We start from the raw sequence: 20,482 nt of genomic DNA on the forward strand, positions 1-20,482 counted from the left end.
TGTACCATCAGCAAACTTGCTGGGGGTACACACTGCCCCATCATCCAGATCACTAATGAAGATGCTGAACAGTACTGGACCCAGTGCTGACCCCAGAGGTACACTGCCAGTTACTGGATTTACTCAATCAAGCTAATGCCAAAAAAGCTACTCCATATTACATATGTAAAAAACCCATTAGTCCGAGAACTCACTAATGGAATAATGAAACTTTCCGTCAATTCCAAAAAATACCGCCGAAGAATCACACTCTGTGCTTCTGTAGGACGTTTCTGTTGTACACCCTTAAAAAAAGAAATAAAATATCACAATAAGTCTGTTACCCCAAAATATGTAAGTAGTTGTGGGGTTTTTCTAAAGAATATTTATTCCAGTGTTTCTGTATTCATTTCCCATAAGCTTACACAGAGCACCCCGTACCCTGAATCATGAAAGGAAAGCAACAGCATGAAGTCCTTTTTGCACAATATTTATCCCTTCAATTGCTCATTTTTTATTTTCATGTAAAGAAATTCAAGGAAAGAAAAATTTCTATAAACAAATTTGTGCAAATCAGTTAAAAGTTTGGAAGCTCTGATTCTTACGCACCTCACGCGTGACATTTCTAGACCAAAGAGACTAGAGGGTGATGGTAGAGGGTGGAAAACCCAAAACAGATAAACTGATCAATCACTTCAATTCTCTGAACTATTAAGCTAACTTCTTGAGTTTTACCACTCATGTTGTTATAGAAACTGCTAACAAGGCAGCAGCCCTTCTTCTACAATGAGGGTGTATACCTACCTATTCGGTTATGAACTGGGGCAAAGGAATCAGAATCCAGTTTCACTCCAGTTATGTAAACAGCTCGGCCTTAAATGAAAACACCATACAACAGTACATAAAACAACTTCCATTAAGAGGAGACTTGCAGCATTACCTTTTGTAACTGTTTAACAATTTCTTCATCTTTGTTCAAGTATGGCTTGTAAGAGGTATAAACACCTAAAGGAAAAAAGCAGCATATAACCAAAGGAAAAATGGCGTATGCTTTTTAAAATTAAAATACTGGTAATTTAACTCTGGAGCAACTTATTACCAGGTTTGGAGTCCAAAGTTTTTAGGTTCTTCAGTTTTTTCACTTTCACCTGCTTTGGAACTTCACCTGCCAAAACATTTAAAGCCATCTTACTTGAAATCTCCATCCCTCTTACTAGACACTACAGTTAATGTGCTATATGTTTCACTGATTTTAGAAACAGATACTTTCATTTATAAGACTATCTAATATTGTAAGAAGCATTAGAAACACTGACAAGCATCCAAGTATATAATCAGAAACATCCAGTAAACATATGAATAACAGAATACAGGTTTTTCACTTTATATAAGGGTTCCCTGTTGAAAAGAAAAAAACCCAACCAAAACAAAAAAACAAAAGGATGACCTTCTGAATCAAAGCAGCCAAAGAAAAATACTGACTATATAGCAGTGAATGACTGTTTCATTAATTTCAAATATTATTCCATCTTCCTTTGTTCCCCTTAGGGTAAATGCTTTCAGGAACAAATCTTCAGTTCCTTGGCCAAAATAAAAATTGCATACAAGAAATTAAAACAGTAGGAATTTAAGTCTCCTTTTCCATAGGCCAAACTAAGTTTTTTTGTTTTGTTTTTCAAATATATCCTTCTCTAGCCAGAAGACCCTAAAACCCCGTTAACAGTTTTGCAGCCTCAGCAGAACCTTCCTCTTAGATCTAGTTGGATGTTCAACTTCAGAAAAGATAATAGTATAAATTGCTATTGAAACCGCAGAGTGGGGAGAAAAGGAAAATAAAAAAACCCAACAAACAAAAAAAAGATCACAAGCCCTCTCTTTGTCCCTAAAGAAATAAAATTTAAATTTTTAAAGGCAGGTCAGACATATCTCTCTAGAACTTCCTGACTAAGCATTTCACATAGCTGCACCAAAACTTTAGAATTTCATACTTGAAACTGTATATCGAATTTGAAGCCAACCTGTGTATATGGCTTTGCAGAGGTTTAATAGTTTAATTAAGATTCTATTTTCCAAACCTTAACTACACAGCAGCTACCTAACTCCTCCCCACACAACCCCAAACCCCCACAAGCATTCTGAAGCATGGACAGGCACGATATTTTAAAGTAAAGCAAAACCTTGCCTAATTATATTGAATACGGTACATAATCCTTAAGCAATTTGGTGTATTCAGAAATTGAATGTAACTTATTCTACAAAAATGAATTTCATGGTGTATTATCCTAACTGGATATTTATGCATTCCCACTTTCAGAACAGAATAGTGAACCTGTCACAGCAAAAAACTGCATTCAGGAATTTCATATAATAAACAGAGTACTGCAGTATTTTATTACAGGCTAGCAATTGACATGTTATCCAAAGATGACATTAAAATTCTACTCAATCATGTAAGGAAATCATCAAACTTGAACAATTAATAATTACTGGAATAGTGCCAGATTAGACATATATTATCAAAATACTGCCAACAAACAACTCTTTATACTATTGTAGCATTCAAACTTAACTTTCACATGGGTTTTACTTTCTGTGCACTTGCTGTGCAGTGCAGATTTATTACATTCTACTCATCCTAAAATTAACATCAGTAATAAATGATGTTTCTCATTTTAATACCTTATTGGTAGAGATACAAAAACCGGACTGTGCAAAAAGTAAAACATTATTACTAATGAGTATTACCACCTTTTGCATTTAATATACTAGATTTGGCAATACAACACATACAGTACTCGAGCCTAATTTCACTTGACAGATTTACATCCATGAGGATTTGGTTAGTATTAAACTAAATTACGTATGTTTATAAATAAATAAGCACACAGTTAGATCTTCTCACACAGGATTGTACAAGATATTTGTACTTTACCTGGAAGTTTAATATCTCCAATTCGGATAATGTGAGGCCAGTGCTGAAGTGTTTTAGCAAAAAAAGGATTCGTCACCCCTAGAATGACAGATGGTCTAGAAAAATAACGACAATGTTTAAAATATGACAGTAAAGGCTTCTGTCTTAATGAATACAAAAGGTCAACTTTAATTCTTAACTTGAAATTATTTTCCTTTTGTATTTAAGAATTACATTTTAAGTTGCATGTAAGAGCACAGTCTGTTTATCAAAGTTTTTAAGTTTTAGAAAACAGCAGGACAGACATATCTTAAAGTCCAAATGGTAGTGTAGAATAATAAGTGACCACATCTGCTTAGACTCTTGGCTCAATTCTGCCCATTCGCAATGATGAAAACAGGGTATTACCTGATTTATTATCTGTCTGTTTTTTTTTTTTTTTTTTAAATGAGCAGGAACCTGACCCATATTTGAAAGACAAATTGCTACTTTTCAAGGTTTGATTATAACAAACTCTCAGGACTTGAATGTGCATGTCAACATGACTGCTGTTTGTATGAGACTTCTCAGTAGAGCTACTGCTCAGATAACATGATTAAGAAAGAGACACTTAATATCCTACTTCCTTTCCAACACTTTAGTGTTCTTTGTTAAAAAGCAGAAGTACAAGCCCATTGTCCTGGTTTCGGCTGGGATAGAGTTAATTTTCTTCCTAGTAGCTGGCATAGTGCTGTGTTTTGGATTTAGTATGAGAATAATGCTGATAACACACTGATGGTTTAGTTGTTGCTAAGTACTGCTTATGCTAGTCGTCAAGGACTTTTCAGCTTCCCATGCTCTGCCAGGTGCACAAGAAGCTGGGAGGGGGCACAGCCAGGACAACTGACCCAAACTGGCCAAAGGGCTATTCCATACCATATGACCTCATGCTCAGTATAGAAACTGGGGGGCAGCGATTGCTGCTCGGGAACTGGCTGGGTATTGGTCAGTGGGTGGTGAGCAATTGCACTGTGCATCACTTGCTTTGTATATTATTATTACTACTACTATTTTACTTTATTTTATTTCAATTATTAAACTGTTCTTATCTCAACCCAGAAGTGTTTCTCACTCTTACTCTTCCGATTCTCTTCCCCCATCCCACTGGGGCAGGGGGAGTGAGTGAGCAGCTGCATGGTGCTTAGTTGCTGGCTGGGGCTAAACCATGGCACAAATTAATAGCATTGTGCCCAAGCTCATAACCTGTCACAGATTTTTCTGTCTGTGCTTAGAATCTGGCTTCGAGGATGCACAGGAGCACCCAGGGAACAAGAGGCAGAAAAAGCAAAGGGCTGCTGCTACAGCACAGGGCTGCAGAATTTGCGATTTATAGAACTAATATGATGAAATACCAACATATTTTTCAGTATAGTGGCTGCCATTTTACAGGCAAACATTAGCTAAGGAGAGTGTGTAACTGCAAGCCTCATTGGAACTGCCATATTAAAAATAGGTTCTCATAATTTCTTCAGAGTGGTTTTAAAAATCCCAAATTTTAACACTTTCTGTACACCATCCTAAAGTTTCCTGTTTCTCAAAGCAAGGTGGGGCAAAAACCAAGTAATCCTTCTTTAAATTTTTATTCAATTCTTCCAGCTATATCACGATGTCACCTGGGCATCAATTCCTATGTTATCCTAAAAACATTTCTGACTTTCATCCCTCCCTCCACTTGCTAAATATAACTATATTTATATATATAAAAACTCATTAGGCATTCACAGATAGAACAAAAAACTGATCACGCAGCTCTATAGCTTAGTATAATGTCTGGGCTGTGGAAACACCAATTTTCATCTCTCCATTCCATCTCAGAATGAGCAGTACCAAATTTTATCAGTTTCTGAGAAGTCTTTTCTTGCTTGTCACTGACTCAGCCTTCACCAGAAAAATCACTTCTTCCAAGTCCTACTGCTGTTCAAGTATGGCTTGACAGGCTGGACCGATGGGCCCAGGCCACCTGTATGAGGTTTAACAAGGCCAAGTGCCGGGTCCTGCACTTGGGTCACAACAACCCCATGCAGCGCTACGGGCTTGGGGAAGAGTGGCTGGAAAGCTGCCTGGCAGAAAAGGACCTGGGGGTGTTGGTCGACAGCCAGCTGAACATGAGCCAGCAGTGTGCCCAGGTGGCCAAGAAGGCCAACAGCATCCTGGCTTGTATCAGGAATAGGGTGGCCAGCAGGAGCAGGGAGGTGATTGTCCCCCTGTACTCAGTGCTGGTGAGGCCGCACCTGGAATACTGTGTCCAGTTTTGGGACCCTCACTACAAGAAGGACATTGAGGTGCTGGAGCGTGTTCAGAGAAGGGCAACGAAGCTGGTGAAGGGTCTAGAGAATGAGTCTTATGAGGAACGGCTGAGGGAACTGGGGTTGTTTAGCCTGGAGAAGAGGAGGCTGAGGGGAGACCTTATCGCTCTCTACAACTCCCTGAAAGGAGGTTGTAGTGAGGTGGGTGTTGGTCTCTTCTCCCAAGTAGTTAGCGATAGGACAAGAGGAAATGGGCTCAAGCTGCGCCAGGGGAGGTTTACATTAGATATGAGGAAAAATTTCTTCACAGAAAGGGTAGTCAAGCATTGGAACAGGCTGCCCAGAGAGGTGGTGGAGTCACCATCCCTGGAAGTGTTCAAAAAACGGGTAGACGTGGCACTCTGGGACATGGTTTAGTGGGCATGGTAGTGTTGGGTTGATGATTGGAATGATGATCTTAGAGGTCCTTTCCAATCTTAATGATTCCTAGTTTTGACTTTCATTATAAATAATCCAGCCACCAAGCCAGGAAACATGAAATTGCTACTCTACCCTTAATTGGTTTAGTGATGGACTTGGTAATGGTAGGTTAATGGTTGGACTGGATGATCTTAAAGGTCTTTTCCAACCTAAACGATTCTATGATTCTATGTTCACCTGAAAACACTGTATTCCAGATATTATATATTTTTCCCTACTCATTTGAATTCAGTTTCACTATTTTCTGCTGCTTCTATAATCCTGTTAATTGATTTAAATTCATTGGGATTTACAAACGTTGTTCATGATTTTTCAGTGTTATCATACATGATTTACAGTCTTTCTTCCAAAACAATGACAAAGACCACTGTCCGTAAAAAGGTCTCAACAGATTCCTTTGTTGTACTCTGAAAAATCAACTTACGTTGTTTTATCTTATGTTCTTTTCATGGTCATGTCATAAGAATCAACATAAGAAACAAACTGAGCCTCAAAAGAACCCAAACAACAGGCATTCTCCTTCTCCCCAGGAATGGATCAAGTCTAGCCTAACTTAACACAACTATTAAATCTTCTTATGCCTATTTTGTGGAAACCAAAAAGCAAGTTTCACACACAATTGGTTTGGACCAATCTATGCAAACTGACATTCTTTTACTAACTGGAGGGTTAAAGTCAAGTAAGGCTTTCCTTTACACACACAGAGGAAAAAATTCTCCAGGTCAAGGTAAACTGGTAGCAAATCATGAGGAATCTTGTTTCACTGTTACTGCTGATATAATAACAAGACTTGGTAAGCTACTTAGTTACTTTTAGGAGCCTTAATCTATCATATTTATCAGAACCAATTCTGGTTTTAAACCACTGATTTCTGAAAAGGGAGGATAAATCAAAACATCAAGATGAAAAATACCGCTTGCTCCCCTCTTGCTAAAGGTAATAAAATACACAGAATCTGCACCATCTGGGTTCCCCTTTCTTAGAGCCACTGCTTTAAAAATTGGAAAGACTGAAATAGGCTTTTTTGTTTCCCATAAGAAAGCCAGAGCAATTCTAGCTCTATTTCAACCTTTCTATTTTGCTACAGAGGAGCAGATGCAATTTTTAAACATGGGTTACTAAAGTTGAACCAAATTCTTCACAGAATTATTTTTAGAAATTAAATTACATACTGCATAACCATTCCCATGGAATACAATCTGAAACATAATGTCTATGTTTGTATGTTTTTCCGCTGCTGTGTCTCTGGCAATACTTTGAGAGGAAAAATACAGTAAAAACCAACAAAAACCAAAAAGCCCAAAACAACCACTGCCTGCTCAGACATTAGAAAAAAATTGTTTATAAAAAGATCAGCGAATCTAACACATGTACTCCATACCCAAATCAAATTGCATTTAAATAGTGTATAATAAGAAACATTGGAGGTGTATGCTCTCAAAGAGTAGGATTAAAAAAAAAAATATATATGAAGGGGAAAAGTGTGTCTTTAAAGCAGTTTCAAACAGAATTGGTTTTGTAGGCTCACGCTCCTTAAAAAAAATAATCTTAATTTCTGAATTATTTACCACATTTTTCTAACAAATTTAGTGAAGAGATATTTACTTTTTAAATTATTGTCTCAACTAGGACACCGATGGGATTAACTTTACAAAACAGCTGTATGGATGTTGAATTCTACAAGTCACTTTGTTTAGCAATTGCTTAAAAATAAAAACAACTATAGAACAATTTCCCAAGGAGCTACTACAGAGCTGGTATTGCACAGACAAAACCTTATGGAAAAGGAAAACTTTTCTTGCTTTCATATTTGCAGTTTTACTTATTCTGTACACAAGTATCCTATGAAGCTCAAGTGTAGTTTAATTATGATGTTTCCTAACTTCTTTATCCTATCTAACTGGAGTGAAAACTTAAAACAGCTAATTACTGCACTCTGTAAGATAAATCTTATAAATAAAGAGTCTAAGTGTATTCTCTTATGATAGAAATTCAGAATAGTTAAGCAGTATCTTAAAACAAATTTATGGTTACGAGTAGCTTTGAGCAACACCTTCACAACAAAGTTTGATTTACTTACGGGGCTTGTGTGCGAGTTGTATATTCTTTGAATTCACTGTCATGTATGGTAAAGTATGGCCTGAAATCACTGCAGTACTTTAACGGTGAAATACAACTGCAAGGCAGAAAAAGCATAAGCTTGTTGTACATATACAGTGCAAAATTTCATGAAACAAACAAGCAAATCTAAAATTTGTAATACTTAGTTATATTCAGATCAAATGAAGTTGCACTCAGCTGCAATCTACAATAACTCACTTGGCCATTAGTTAGGAAGCTCCACTACATTTACCTAACAAGTGCCAACACAGTTTCTGAAGATTCTGATGGTGATGGTGCCATCACGACCAGTGGTTCTCCTAGCAGTACTAGTTCCCAAAGCATCTGAATGTGAAAGAACACTGGACAGAAACACCTAAAAAATAGATTGAGGTATTTTAATACACTTAACATAACCAGAAGAAATATGTACTTGATTAAGAACTGGATAAAAAGGAAGTTTGCAGTAGTATTTTATAGTAATTTGAAAAATACTCTTGTAAAATGGAACATTTAATGAACTTGCCTATTTATTGCAGTTCCAGCCTGCATGTTATCCAAATTGTTTTTTAGCCAGCTTTACGGAAAAAGAATATGAAAAACTATACTAATAAATGTTAGCTTGCAAGCTATGAGAAATGTGTTACAGAACTGTCATAAATCTTTGACCTGTGGGAATACACAATTAAGAATAAATCAGTCCAAACTCCTACCTGAAAAGATCTACTTCATGAACAGTCGGTAAAGCCATGGAGATCTGAGCATCTGCCTAAAAGACATCGCAATGCTTGTTTTTTAGTCATCAGAATACCTAGGTATTAAATGAAATAATTTCCCTTAAATGCTTACAGACAGTAGATGGTATATACCCTAATTATTTACCACTACTGTACTACTGCAGTATGTACTACATTATCTCCACAAGTAACTGTTCTTGTGTGCTAAAAGCAAGATTTCCCCCAACACACACACCACGTATAGGCATGCGACTTTCAGTCCAGGAAAAATATAAAATACTGAAGCTGTTTTAAACAACAGTCAAAAAGCATGTGAAGGCACAGATAGATTTGTTTTATATCCACTCTTCTATGGCTAAAGATTTTTAATTCAGGTTTCATCCTCAAAAAACCCTGGCTTAGTATAGTTTCCCCCATTAAAAGTATGTTAAAGTTCAGTAATTTTGTCAGCCAACTATCCTCTTCCAGGAGCTGGACATCCCTCTTCTAAAGTACCTGGGGTAACTGGGTTAGAATACCTTTTCGATGAAGAATCCAACTCTAGACTCCTCCACTAAAAGTTTCAAAGACTATGGACTTCATTCTTATCAAAGTATATGAGGATTTGCTACCAATCTTTTATGAACAAGTTTGAAGAATGAAGGCAGGTATTTAGCTTTGTCTTGGGACTATATACAACAGAAGTATCTAATCTCTACCTGGTGCATATTCTGTACTATTGGCGTTGTTCCAGGCTTGTCACGGTATGTTGGAATCCGCAACTTTGAAAGAAAAAGAAAGATTTTTTTTTTTCCCCCTTGTATCGAGTTCAGCAGAGAATTAAAATGCTGACTTACAGACAAGATGTAACATTTAAAGAGGATATACCACAGTATGATGCTTAATTTACTCTACAGAACATCCCCATTAACAGTGAATACATAGCTGAAGACTACAGATCATTGCTACAGGAATCAATGTCACACTATGTAGTACTACATTGCAAACTGAGTATTATGAAAATTATACTTCAGTTAAAAAAGACTATTGATAACATTAGTCACACCTATTACAATAATTTCAATAAAAATGTTTAAATGTTGGAGAGAACGATCTGAAATATGGTTATGGGGTTTTAAGGTGGTACAGAATGACTTTTAGAAAAAATCCTCTCCTAAAACATCAGTCATCCTGGTGGGTGTAAGGCAGAATCCGAATAGACTGAACAACATAAACATATTTTTCTGACCTCACAGCCTGCATCTCTAAGGCTTGAGTACTACAAATTTAATCATATTGGAAGCTGGTGTGCACAAATGGATGTAATTTATACACAACAGTTAAAACGGACTGCCCAAGCAGTGTAAAAAAAAAAAAAACAGGGGCAACGTCACTGAAGATGTTATTTACGGCTTTACTCAATTTAGGAATGCAACTTCAACTCTCATGGATAAGAATTACCGATGAGATAAATGCAGGCAACAACCAAACAAGATATATCTGACACTCATCATTATCATCCAGCATCCAGAACACTGCTTTATTAAATTCGTACTTTCAGAACAGCTTCAGAAACTTCTCCTTCCTCTCCCTGGTGATGTACTTGTGTCTAGCCATAAACTTGAGAGTATCTGCTAAGAATGTACTTCCAACTGCAACCTCTGGATTCATCAAATCCATTTACTTGCATTTCAGATGAAGATGCTATGGCTCCCAGCGGCCCTGTTCTTAGCCGCTATTTAACCTCTACAGTTCCTCCCCATGCACTAGATACAAATTCTTTAATAGCTTTCTTCAGACATATTTCACTTTCATTGAAAATTATCAACAGACCAAGAAATTAATTTCTGGGGTGTGTGTCAAAAAAGATTTTTTACTTGCTGAACTTCAGACACAAGAATGGTTTTCATCAATATATTTAATTTGCTTGACTGGAACTTAATTCTCAGTATTTTGAAGTGTTGCTTAATGTTTGATTTGACAAATATAATTAGCATTAAAGTCTTCTAGAATGCATTTTACAGAAGGATAATATAGACACTGCAATTAGTAGTTGTATTGAAATATCACTTTTCAGTATCTACAAAAATTACATGTTAACCTATGCACCATAAAAGATCCTCCCATCCTCCCCGCAGTCAAGGAACCTAATCAAGATCTTCCAGACCTTCACTCTGAGTGGAGTATACATCTATTCCTGCTGTGAAGTCTGAGACACTGAAAACAAGGCAGAATACAGTGAGTACCTATACAGTAAATGGAAGAGAAAACACCCTCAGAGACAAGTGCAGGAGTATTTACCTTCATTATAATACCCATAATAGGCAAATGCAGTATTTTCCCTGGAATTGGTGGTGGCCAACGATCAACATCACTACAAACTTAAAGGGAAAAAAAAGTATAATTTATAATTAGTTGATATATGCTATAACCCATGATATTGTAGTCACCTCTGTGCAATTTAAATTAGTGCTGATAGCCCACAACAGTTCTACTTATCTCTTGATCAGTCTAAACACTAAAGACATTTTACAGCCTTTTTAACATTCTTACTGTATTATTTTGTTAGAACTATAAAGTTTTTCATTTCAAGAAAACGGTATCTTCTTGTCTCCATTTTTTGCAGCAACTAGACTTCAATTAGTTGAAGAAATGTTATATGAGAAACCATGAAAGTGCATATTAAGAAACTTTGAAAAGAACACACACATTTACGTACATTAGCTACTGTAGAACAGATAAACACAAGTAGTTAAGGAAAAAGCTGGCTTTCTAGCTTGCCTAGAAAGTTTTTCAACATTTTGTTGTAAACAATTATGAATATCATTACTAATTCTAGTCGTTTCTGCAGAGCTTATTTTGTTCATGATACAACCTATCAAAAAACCCTATTTATCTACAGGTGATTAAAAATACAATTCCTTCATCAAGAATGGTTTCCACAAATTGCTGCTCAGTGAAAGCACAAAGACACTGATGTTGTACAGGGCAGACACGATACAAAGAACACAGCATTTCTAGGATAAAGAGCAAATAACTTTCCCATTTGGTCCTCTCTGGCCCTTAAAGTTCTACAGTAAGGCTGAGGCACCTGTTACCAGTGCTGCTCTGCTGCTTTTTCCCTTTAGTCAACAAAAAAAAAAAAAAAAAAAAAAAAAAATTCCCGCCCCCCCCCCCCCATGCAAGATGACATTTGTACAGCTGCTTAACAAAAGTTGTCAGAATGCCCAAAAGGACTCAATTTGTGAAGAGTGCAAACTAAGGAGTGCCATCACCTACTTGTGCTGAACAGCTGGTCCTGAAACATGCAACAAACCCCTAGATGTTTTTTAGGGGGGAGCTTCAACTCTCCCATGGAAGATCCAAAACTAGATTTGCTCTGTTCAATGATCTAGAAATCAAGCCAGTTTGCTGAAGTTTCAACCCTCTACCCTACGAGATGACAAAACTGCAAACTAGAATGTGACAGTGTTGTCTGTTATTTCTCCAAAGAAGAATGTGTATTATAGGAGCTCTTCCAGAACAACATAATAGTTCCACTACCTGCTTCCAGGAAAGCTTCACTTTTTTCAAAATATTCTGGTGCTATTTGCTTAAGCATGGTGCGAAACAGATGGACATAAGGTAGTTTGCTGATGAGGACGAGCGACTGGAATAAAGAGGAACAAAACAAAAATATAATTTTAAGTTAACCCTTTCCCTCAGTTCTACTGGAGTTCTACTGGTTATTCTCAGAGAACGTCAAGTGGGATTTTTCTCACACATGCACGCCAAACACATGTTTGACTACAGGCAACTGCAAACAAACAACTCCCAAAATTTCCCAACTTTTATTTTTAAACACAAAAAAAACCCCTTCTGTTCTGACAGTGCAGCTGGAACATAGCATAGCTGATGTAAAATTAGACCAATTTACTATAATCAACAAAGAATTTAGTTAAGAGAGCAAGATACTCCTTCTGTCTCCTCTGAGGTCACTGAAAAACAATTAATTTCTGAATTAATATTTTCCTAAAAGAACTGAAATTACCTTCTGGAAATAGCCTCTTTTTAATGATTTGTCTCGAACTTGTCTGAAATGTACATAGCCATAGTAATATGCTGGATCTTTCTGCAAAAGAAAGGAAAGAATTCAATACAACCTGATACTGTCCTTCTTTATGAAGCATTCAATATGGATTTTAAAACCTTATTTCCCTGTAAGCTCCAAAGTTGATTAGATACAATAAACTAGAAGGATTACTCTGTTTATTGGCATTTTATTTTAATAAGTACTTCAAAGAGAAAACACCACTGTGTGGAAACAGCTGTGCTTTCTGGCTTTACTATTTTCATATCTATATTCTCCTGACACACCATGAAAGCAAAAATAGAATTAATTTCCCGAGGAATAAATCAACAGTCATAATTTTGCAAAGTAGCACTAAAAAGATTTTAGCAGTTAAAAACCTTAAAGCCCTGACTTGAAAAGATAAAACCTAGTCTTTCAATGTATTAGTTTTATAAAAGATTCTTGGAATATTAAGGAAGCATGCTCTCACATTTCAAAAATAAAACATCAGCTTCATCCTTCATACAAACAGGAATTCAAGTATTTGCCACATGAACAGATCTAAATTAATAGATCTAAAAACAGAGAGGAAATGGCCTCAAGTTGCATCAGGGGAGGTTTAGATTGGATACTAGGAAAACTTCTTTACTGAAAGAGTGGTCAAGCATTGGAACAGGCTGCCCAGAGAGGAACCATCCCTGGAAGTGTTCAAAAAAACATGTAGATGTGGCGCTTCAGCGCGTGGTTTAGTGGGCATGGTGGTGTTCGGCTGATGTTTGGACTGATGATCTTAGAGGTCCTTTCCAACCTTAATGATTCTATTCTAGCTTTACTTTCATTAAAAAATAATCCAGCCACCAAGCCAGGAAACATGTAATTAATTATTACTCTACCCTTAACTGGTTTAGTGGTGGACTTGGTAGTGTTAGGTTAAAGGTTGGACTTGATGATGTTAAAGGTCTTTTCCAACCTAAACGATTCTATGATTCTACAGAATCGAGTTCGAGAACCAGACTCCCACTAGCATAGTTTAAGGCCTCAATATTCCATAAGGACATGCTGAGAACAACTTTTTGACCACTACCTCTTTTAGATAACTGCTCCATCTTCAAAAAATGAGGGGTGAAAACAGAGAGAGACATCTCAACTATTTTTTTTTTTTTTTAAAGTTATAAAGCACTTCAGATTTCCATAAGGTAATGGTTTTTACAATTCTGTCTACAGGCTTCTAGTCAGTAACAAAATAGGTCTGCTCTTCAATTTAATTCCTTGCAGTCCAAAACTCGTAGTAAGAAAACTTAAAGAATACTTAACGGAACTAATTATTAATTAATTATTATGACAATGACATGCTACAAAAAGCATTTACTGAGCTTTGTCTTTCAGGACATCCAGTTCAGAGATTTTGTTTTTTAAGCATTAAATTTAAGCGTGAAGACCCATAAATTAACATTACCCAGAAGATATTAACTTAATTTTTTTCTTATTTCCAACCTTTAAGTAAACTGGTAGATCTCTATCCAATTGGTCCAGAAAACAACACAATGAGACTTTCCTTCCAGGAGACCGTCGAAATCTAAAACAAAACTGTGTGTCCCCAAGACAACCTACATAGGGGGAAGAGATAAACAACAAATAGACAGTATTCTGAGTTTGAGCCTTGTTTAACATGAGGACTTGTCTACAGCCAGAGAGGTAAAATAGTTTTGGTTCATTTATCTTGCACTGCTATTGTGCCCTGCTATTGCAACCATTTACATATTTGTATTTTTATAAGTGAACAATTTGGCATCTTTGGCAACAATTAATAGCCTACCTTCAACTAGGAAAAGAAAAGTTCACTCTGCCTCACAGTGAATTTTTCAGACTGTCATGTCCTTAAACAGCTCTACTAATGGCTGTCCTCCTACTGTTTTACACATTTTATTGGTCTGCCCGTATAGTTCTGATTATCTTAACCGTATGTCATTTCCCCATTGAATGACTGCACTTAAGCTTGTTTTGACACCAAACAGTTCTACATAAGTCACACCGTAAGAGCATATTACGCTGATCTCTGGTAACTCCATGTGCAGGCCTAGGACTCAGTATTTTTGCAAGTTGCAAAACTAACTGCAGAAACCTGAGCGAAACTGAGCATTGCTTCCCAGTTATACTGCCAGGGAGTGAAGTTTCCCTTCATTTCTATCAAAATTAATTTCTGAAAGAAGAATGGAACTAAGTATATTGACTGTTTGCAGTCCGAAAATAAATTTGGGCTAAGTTTGTATCAGGTATCAAAGAAACTTTCTCCAGGCAGAACATGAGAACTGAAGTATCAGAACTTGTATCACCGATACTCTCGTGGCTACGTTTGCGCCATTACAAATGTTCTCTGCTGTTAGAAGAGAAGACGCTCCACAAACCCTTTAGCTCAAGTAGAAGCTATATAAGCCAAACAGAATGTGCTGTTCATGGGAACAGTGACAAGGGGGACTGCTAGAATCTTAAGAACATGCAGGTACGTTACTCATTGTAGCAAACCTGTGGAAAAAAAAGTGCCTTTGGAATGCAGTGTTATTAACAGGAATACAATCAATTGAAAGACAACCTTCTGAGCATTGCCAGCCTGTGGTAAGCAGACTGTCTTCCCCGCAACAATATAAACATTCATGTAAGTGACTATAAAAAAAAAAAAAAATCTACTATTAAACTTACAGCTACTGTTATAGCAGTAAGTTTCCAGCTGGCAAAGGACACTTGCTTCTCCATACTGAATCTAACTTCTTCATTAGTGCTTTGCCCTTACAGCTTTTGGATGTAATTTGCAAAGACCTCCAGGAAAAAAAATCATGAAGTCACTACTGATCATCTGGACTCTTCACAGCTGTCCTGTTTTACATCAGCCAGTGCTAACTGACTGAACAGTAAGGCAGAGCTCCATTCTCCAGATAACTATTCTACAGACGTAAAAGCTCAATTTCACCTTCTTCTCTTTCAGCCACATACATACTGCTACAGCAACCACAGACAGCCCAAACCCTCAGTCAAATTCACCAGCTGTGCAACTGGCAGCGTGGCACAGGTGAGGCCACACCTGGAATACTGTGTCCAGTTTTGGGCCCCTCAATACAAGAAAGACATTGAGGTGCTGGAGCGTGTCCAGAGAAGGGCAACAAGGCTGGTGAAGGGTCTGGAGCACAGGCCTTATGAGGAGCGGCTGAGGGAACTGGGGTTGTTTAGCCTGGAGAAGAGGAGGCTGAGGGGAGACCTTATCGCTCTCTACAACTACCTGACAGGAGGTTGTAGTGAGGTGGCTGTTGGTCTCTTCTCCCAAGTAACAAGCGATAGGACAAGAGGAAATGGCCTCAAGTTGCACCAGGGGAGGTTTAGATGGAATATTAGGAAAATTTCTTCACGGAAAAGGTTGTCAAGCACTGGAACAGGCTGCCCAGGGAAGTGGTTGAGTCCCCATCCCTGGAGGTATTTAAAAGACATGTAGACATGGCACTTAGGGATATGGTTTAGTGGTGGACGTGGTAGTGTTAGGTTAGTGGTTGGACTTGATGATCTTAAAGGTCTTTTGCCAACCTAAATGATTTTATGGTTCTATGATTAATACTGGCATGATCAGAGCATTCAGGTCTGAGTCTTAGAACCCCTTGAAGTTGCAGCAGGAAACCCCCACAATGCACCAAGACAAAACCAAAAGTAGCAAAACATTGTATGACGGGATAACCATCCAATTCAAACAGGTACTAAAGCAAGTGCTTAGCAATATGGATCCAATCATAACAAGAAAAAACACAGCACATGCCAATAACAAAGCACTAAATATTTGCTCCAAGTTTTCATAGCTAGTTCCCTCCATCCAAAGCAAAAAAAAAAAAAAAAGCTATTAAAGAGCTATACACAGAAGACCTAGAAGTAAATCACCCTTAATCATTAATATGTTGAAATATCATTCGGAATATGACAGCTTCTTATGTAACAAGCTATTTCGGTATGCAGAATTTGTAAAGATTGGTAAATGTCTATTCTTTCTTCAACTATCCATGAAGAAAAGGCAAAAGCACTATTTTAAAGATACCAGGAAACTTAAAGCTTAAAAACCACAAAAAACATCATGATCTACTACCTGATTCAATCCATTTTCCCCCCTACAATCATAGCCAGTACAGGTCCTAGAATGGTATCTATCCATACTTGTAAAAGACAAAAAAAGTTGTTGAATTAATCTTTTGAGCTATGAAAACCTAAGAAAGACTGACGGTAAATTTAGCTGCAAGCTAATAACTTCCTTCACTGTTATATTACACAAAGATTTCATTTTTATATTACGGCTTACGATGAAAAAATAAATTATAACAGCATACACTCATAGCTAATTTCTAGAACACAGATTTTACGTAGGTAATCCCTCTACAGAATTTGAAACCTCAGCCTACCAAGAACGATCAAGAACCTTAATATGAACATTATAAAAAGCAAAAAGGTGGGGTGTAAAGTTGCTGAAAGTAAACCCTACTTACATATGCCTATTCTGCCCAAAATAACTTTACTGCCAGTCTTATTTGAAAAAAAAAAAAACAAAAAAATTTTAAAAAATCAGCCTCTGTCCTAACACATTATTTTGTACCTTCAATACACCTTTTGAAGGTCGGACAAGATTTATAACCATTGACAATGAGAGTAATAAGGAGATACAGTTAACTCATCTGCTCTTTCAATAATGGAAAGCAGCTCTTCCTCTATTTACGTACACGATATCGAGAACAGAGAAAATACATTAATCTTAATGACATCAAGACAAAGGGCAAAAATTAGGCAAGATACTTAGTAAAATTATGTAAGAGAGAGCTCGTACACATCTTAAAAGCACACATCTGCATCACGCCATATCAGAGTTGTTATGCTGCAGGGCAACAAAAAGCATAGAGTTAAGAGCAGTATAGGGACAAGTCTGTTACTACAGGGTTTGACTTTTCTAAAGAAATAAATGTGAAAGGAAGTGTCTGTACTTCTGCCATATCTTTTTGCAGGTGGTCCAAGTCACCAGCTACATGCCTGCAATTTCTCTTTGGCAGCAGGGCAGCGTAAGTGTAGATTAAAGAAGAATTTAGCAAGCAGAATCACACATAGCAACAGAAGCTTCAAGAATAGAGAAGATGTAAGATAGCCTAGGTTTTCCCTTCACAGCTGTTCTTTCTAAATGCTTTTGAATTTAAAAGTCAGTTTCACTGTTATGAATTTAGAAAATATACATTTACTCCTTCATGAGAAGATGGTTCCATATCCCTTCCCTTTGCTTTATTGAACCATTCAGATTCTGTGCCTATACTTCTCTCTGCAATGACAATACTGTTATTTTGTTTAAAAGTGAGATTAAGATGTTCATTCTTTCTTGCAAAGTATTCTGAAACGTGCATGTATGTCATCTGGAAGGTCTTATACATTCACATGCCTGGTGTTTCATTTACATAAAATAAAAAAAAAACACCCCAGTTTTCTGACCTTACTGCAACATAGTTTTATATTTAACCTTATTTGCAACTTTTCTGTATTGTAATAACAATGAAGATATATTAATATAAGTATTTAATCTAAACCCATAAATTTATGCTGTAAATTCTATGTTTTTTAACATAGCTTAGTCCAACAACAGATGACTACAAAGTGAAGGAAGCACGTACCTGAATTAGAATCTGGAAAAGACAAATAGCAAATATTGGTTTTCTAGAGGATGGGGAAAAAAAGAGAGCGCCATTATATTTCCTGAAATTACAGAACTAAAACCAAATTATATACTTATACAGCAACTATGGCTTACCTCTTTATCTGTGAGTTTTGAATGTGGAGGATATATTACCTACAGAAAAAAAGTATTATTTTATTTAAAAATAAACTGGGTATAAGCAGTAAGCTTCTATTAACTATTTTTATGATACAACCTTCAAATACCTGCCTAGCCTCAGGCTATTTTCAATGGTAAACTATTAATATTATGTTTCTCTTCTTACTTTTTGTATGCTTTTAAGCTTACTTGATCACCTATCTTTACAAGGTATTTTGGATGCCAGTTGGAAACCATACACATACATTAAAAAATTAAGAGTATTTGAGGTTTTTGGTGCAACAGGTCTCAAAGGAGAGCAAGATTACACCCTTTAGATTTAACCTGTACATACGAAAGATGTATGTAGATGATTCCATAGAAAGCCAACACCATGTTATTGTCTGAAATGTGTTGCAATGGATAGTTAGGTGGGAGTAATCAAAATTCAATCACAAAACACCCTCTATATTAATACTAAATCTTGGAGGATGAACATTGGCCCCAAATGAAAGCTGGGAACTATGAAAGCTCAAGTTAAAAAAAAGCCATGACTTTTGTACCAACAGAAAAAAAGTACATTTCTTTCATATATTTTTACAATGCAGAAATCAAAAACAATGCCACACAATGTAAGATATGAAAGCAGCATCATTTAAAAAAAAAAAAAAAGGATGTACAAAAGCAGTGATTGTGCAAGTAAGTGAGAAAAGAACGTACAGGAAACAGGACAAACCTCAGATACTTGAATTTCAGCTAAAAGTTCCTCAAAAAACCCTCAAAACTACAGAAATGGGTGGCTAGCTTGTAAGCAAAGGAAATTCAACATAAGTTCAAAGTTTATATTTCAAAGAAGGCTTCAGTGCTTTCATAGATGGGAACCTCTCTAAGAACAGAAGTTCAATGCAAGAACACCAGCTTAGCCTAGAGTCCTCATAGTAACATACTGCTAACATCCAATTATCTAATTTAATCTTGTTTGACAAAATATAAGTAATGTATCTCCTGATAATGTAACACTATCCACTCTATAGAGAACAACAAATATATCCACTGGCTAGTCTCCTGGCCATAAAGTCCCTCATTCAGTTCTTTTTCCCTCAGTCCTCTATCCAATGATTCCAGGCATACAAAATACTATTAGTATAACTAAAGCTAAAAATAGACATATGGGCGGAACACCCGCATACTGCATTTAGTAAGCCTATCATTATCATCTTTTTTTATTCTCTTAACATTTTCCTATGCTATCTTATGCTAAGCAATACGCTCAAATGTAACTTCTCCAGCAGCTGAATGACGCTGAAATGATCTGTGTCTAGCCAGCCGACTGGAGTACAGACCAGACTTAAGGTCATACTCCTTTTCCTCGCTAGCCGGTGTATCTTCCCAGAAGTCAAAGGAAGAGGAGTAAAACCAGTTGTAGCTGTTACCTCTATCCTGTCACATCCACCCAGTCTTTCTGACCTGCATGGATGGCCATGTCAGAATGATGCGGTGATAATGAAAGTAAGCACAGCCCAGGTGAAGTTTTACCAGATTTCACAATGTTCTGAACAACCTTACTAAAGAAATCCAAATTGAAAACAGCATCAACACCATTCCTGTGAGCTACTGCTATGCCTGCTGTTCATCACCAGAAGGTGTTGAAGGTGAAGCTGCCTATCAAAAGCACAAAAGCAAAGGGGAAAAGACAAGACTGCAAGGTAGACACAAGGCAGCAGAATTAGTGGAGACCATTTGTCTCCATAATCTAAATGTCCTTTACATGTATTTTATGTCCCCCCAGAAATAACAATCTAACTTGCTGGACAGGAAACAAAACAAAAAAGCCCGCTTTGCAGGTGAAAGAAAATTAACTTGAAAAGTGTGGTTATTGGAGGAAACGTAACTTCAGTAACTACTTAGCAACTCTTCCCCTCAAACACAAGTTTGAGTCATAAGAACTTTCTTCTAGAATTGCACATTTGGGCAAGGAGCTGCTTCTTTCCGTCTAAGGAGTTTCCAAGAAAAAAATAAAACATCATCTTTTGTGTGTGTGTGCGCAACAATAGAAATACTTGCTTTGCATTTCCATTTTAATATTCTGTACTGTTAAGTAACCTAATTGTTAAGGGTTCCAATTGAAACTAAAAGCTAATTATTTTT

At 36.8% G+C, this 20,482-nt stretch overlaps 1 protein-coding gene across 2 annotated transcripts in view; it reads right to left on the minus strand.

Annotated features, from left to right (window-relative positions):
• The window catches only part of DENND6A (DENN domain containing 6A), a 33,773-nt gene that overhangs the window by 11,830 nt on the left and 1,461 nt on the right, over window positions 1-20,482 (minus strand). For both annotated transcript variants that reach the window (XM_075714120.1, XM_075714119.1), the window contains 14 exons: window positions 18,332-18,370; window positions 18,195-18,237; window positions 14,017-14,129; window positions 12,502-12,582; window positions 12,015-12,120; window positions 10,773-10,852; window positions 9,191-9,253; window positions 8,469-8,524; window positions 8,009-8,131; window positions 7,736-7,831; window positions 2,912-3,006; window positions 1,079-1,144; window positions 920-984; window positions 195-284 (listed from right to left, as the gene is read on the minus strand). In XM_075714120.1, the coding sequence (XP_075570235.1) occupies window positions 195-284; window positions 920-984; window positions 1,079-1,144; window positions 2,912-3,006; window positions 7,736-7,831; window positions 8,009-8,131; window positions 8,469-8,524; window positions 9,191-9,253; window positions 10,773-10,852; window positions 12,015-12,120; window positions 12,502-12,582; window positions 14,017-14,129; window positions 18,195-18,237; window positions 18,332-18,370 (1,116 nt within the window). The remainder of the gene's footprint in view (window positions 1-194; window positions 285-919; window positions 985-1,078; window positions 1,145-2,911; window positions 3,007-7,735; window positions 7,832-8,008; window positions 8,132-8,468; window positions 8,525-9,190; window positions 9,254-10,772; window positions 10,853-12,014; window positions 12,121-12,501; window positions 12,583-14,016; window positions 14,130-18,194; window positions 18,238-18,331; window positions 18,371-20,482) is intronic.

The sequence above is a fragment of the Pelecanus crispus genome, chromosome 7, assembly GCF_030463565.1.
Source record: "Pelecanus crispus isolate bPelCri1 chromosome 7, bPelCri1.pri, whole genome shotgun sequence".
NCBI classification, from domain to species: Eukaryota; Metazoa; Chordata; class Aves; order Pelecaniformes; family Pelecanidae; genus Pelecanus; species Pelecanus crispus.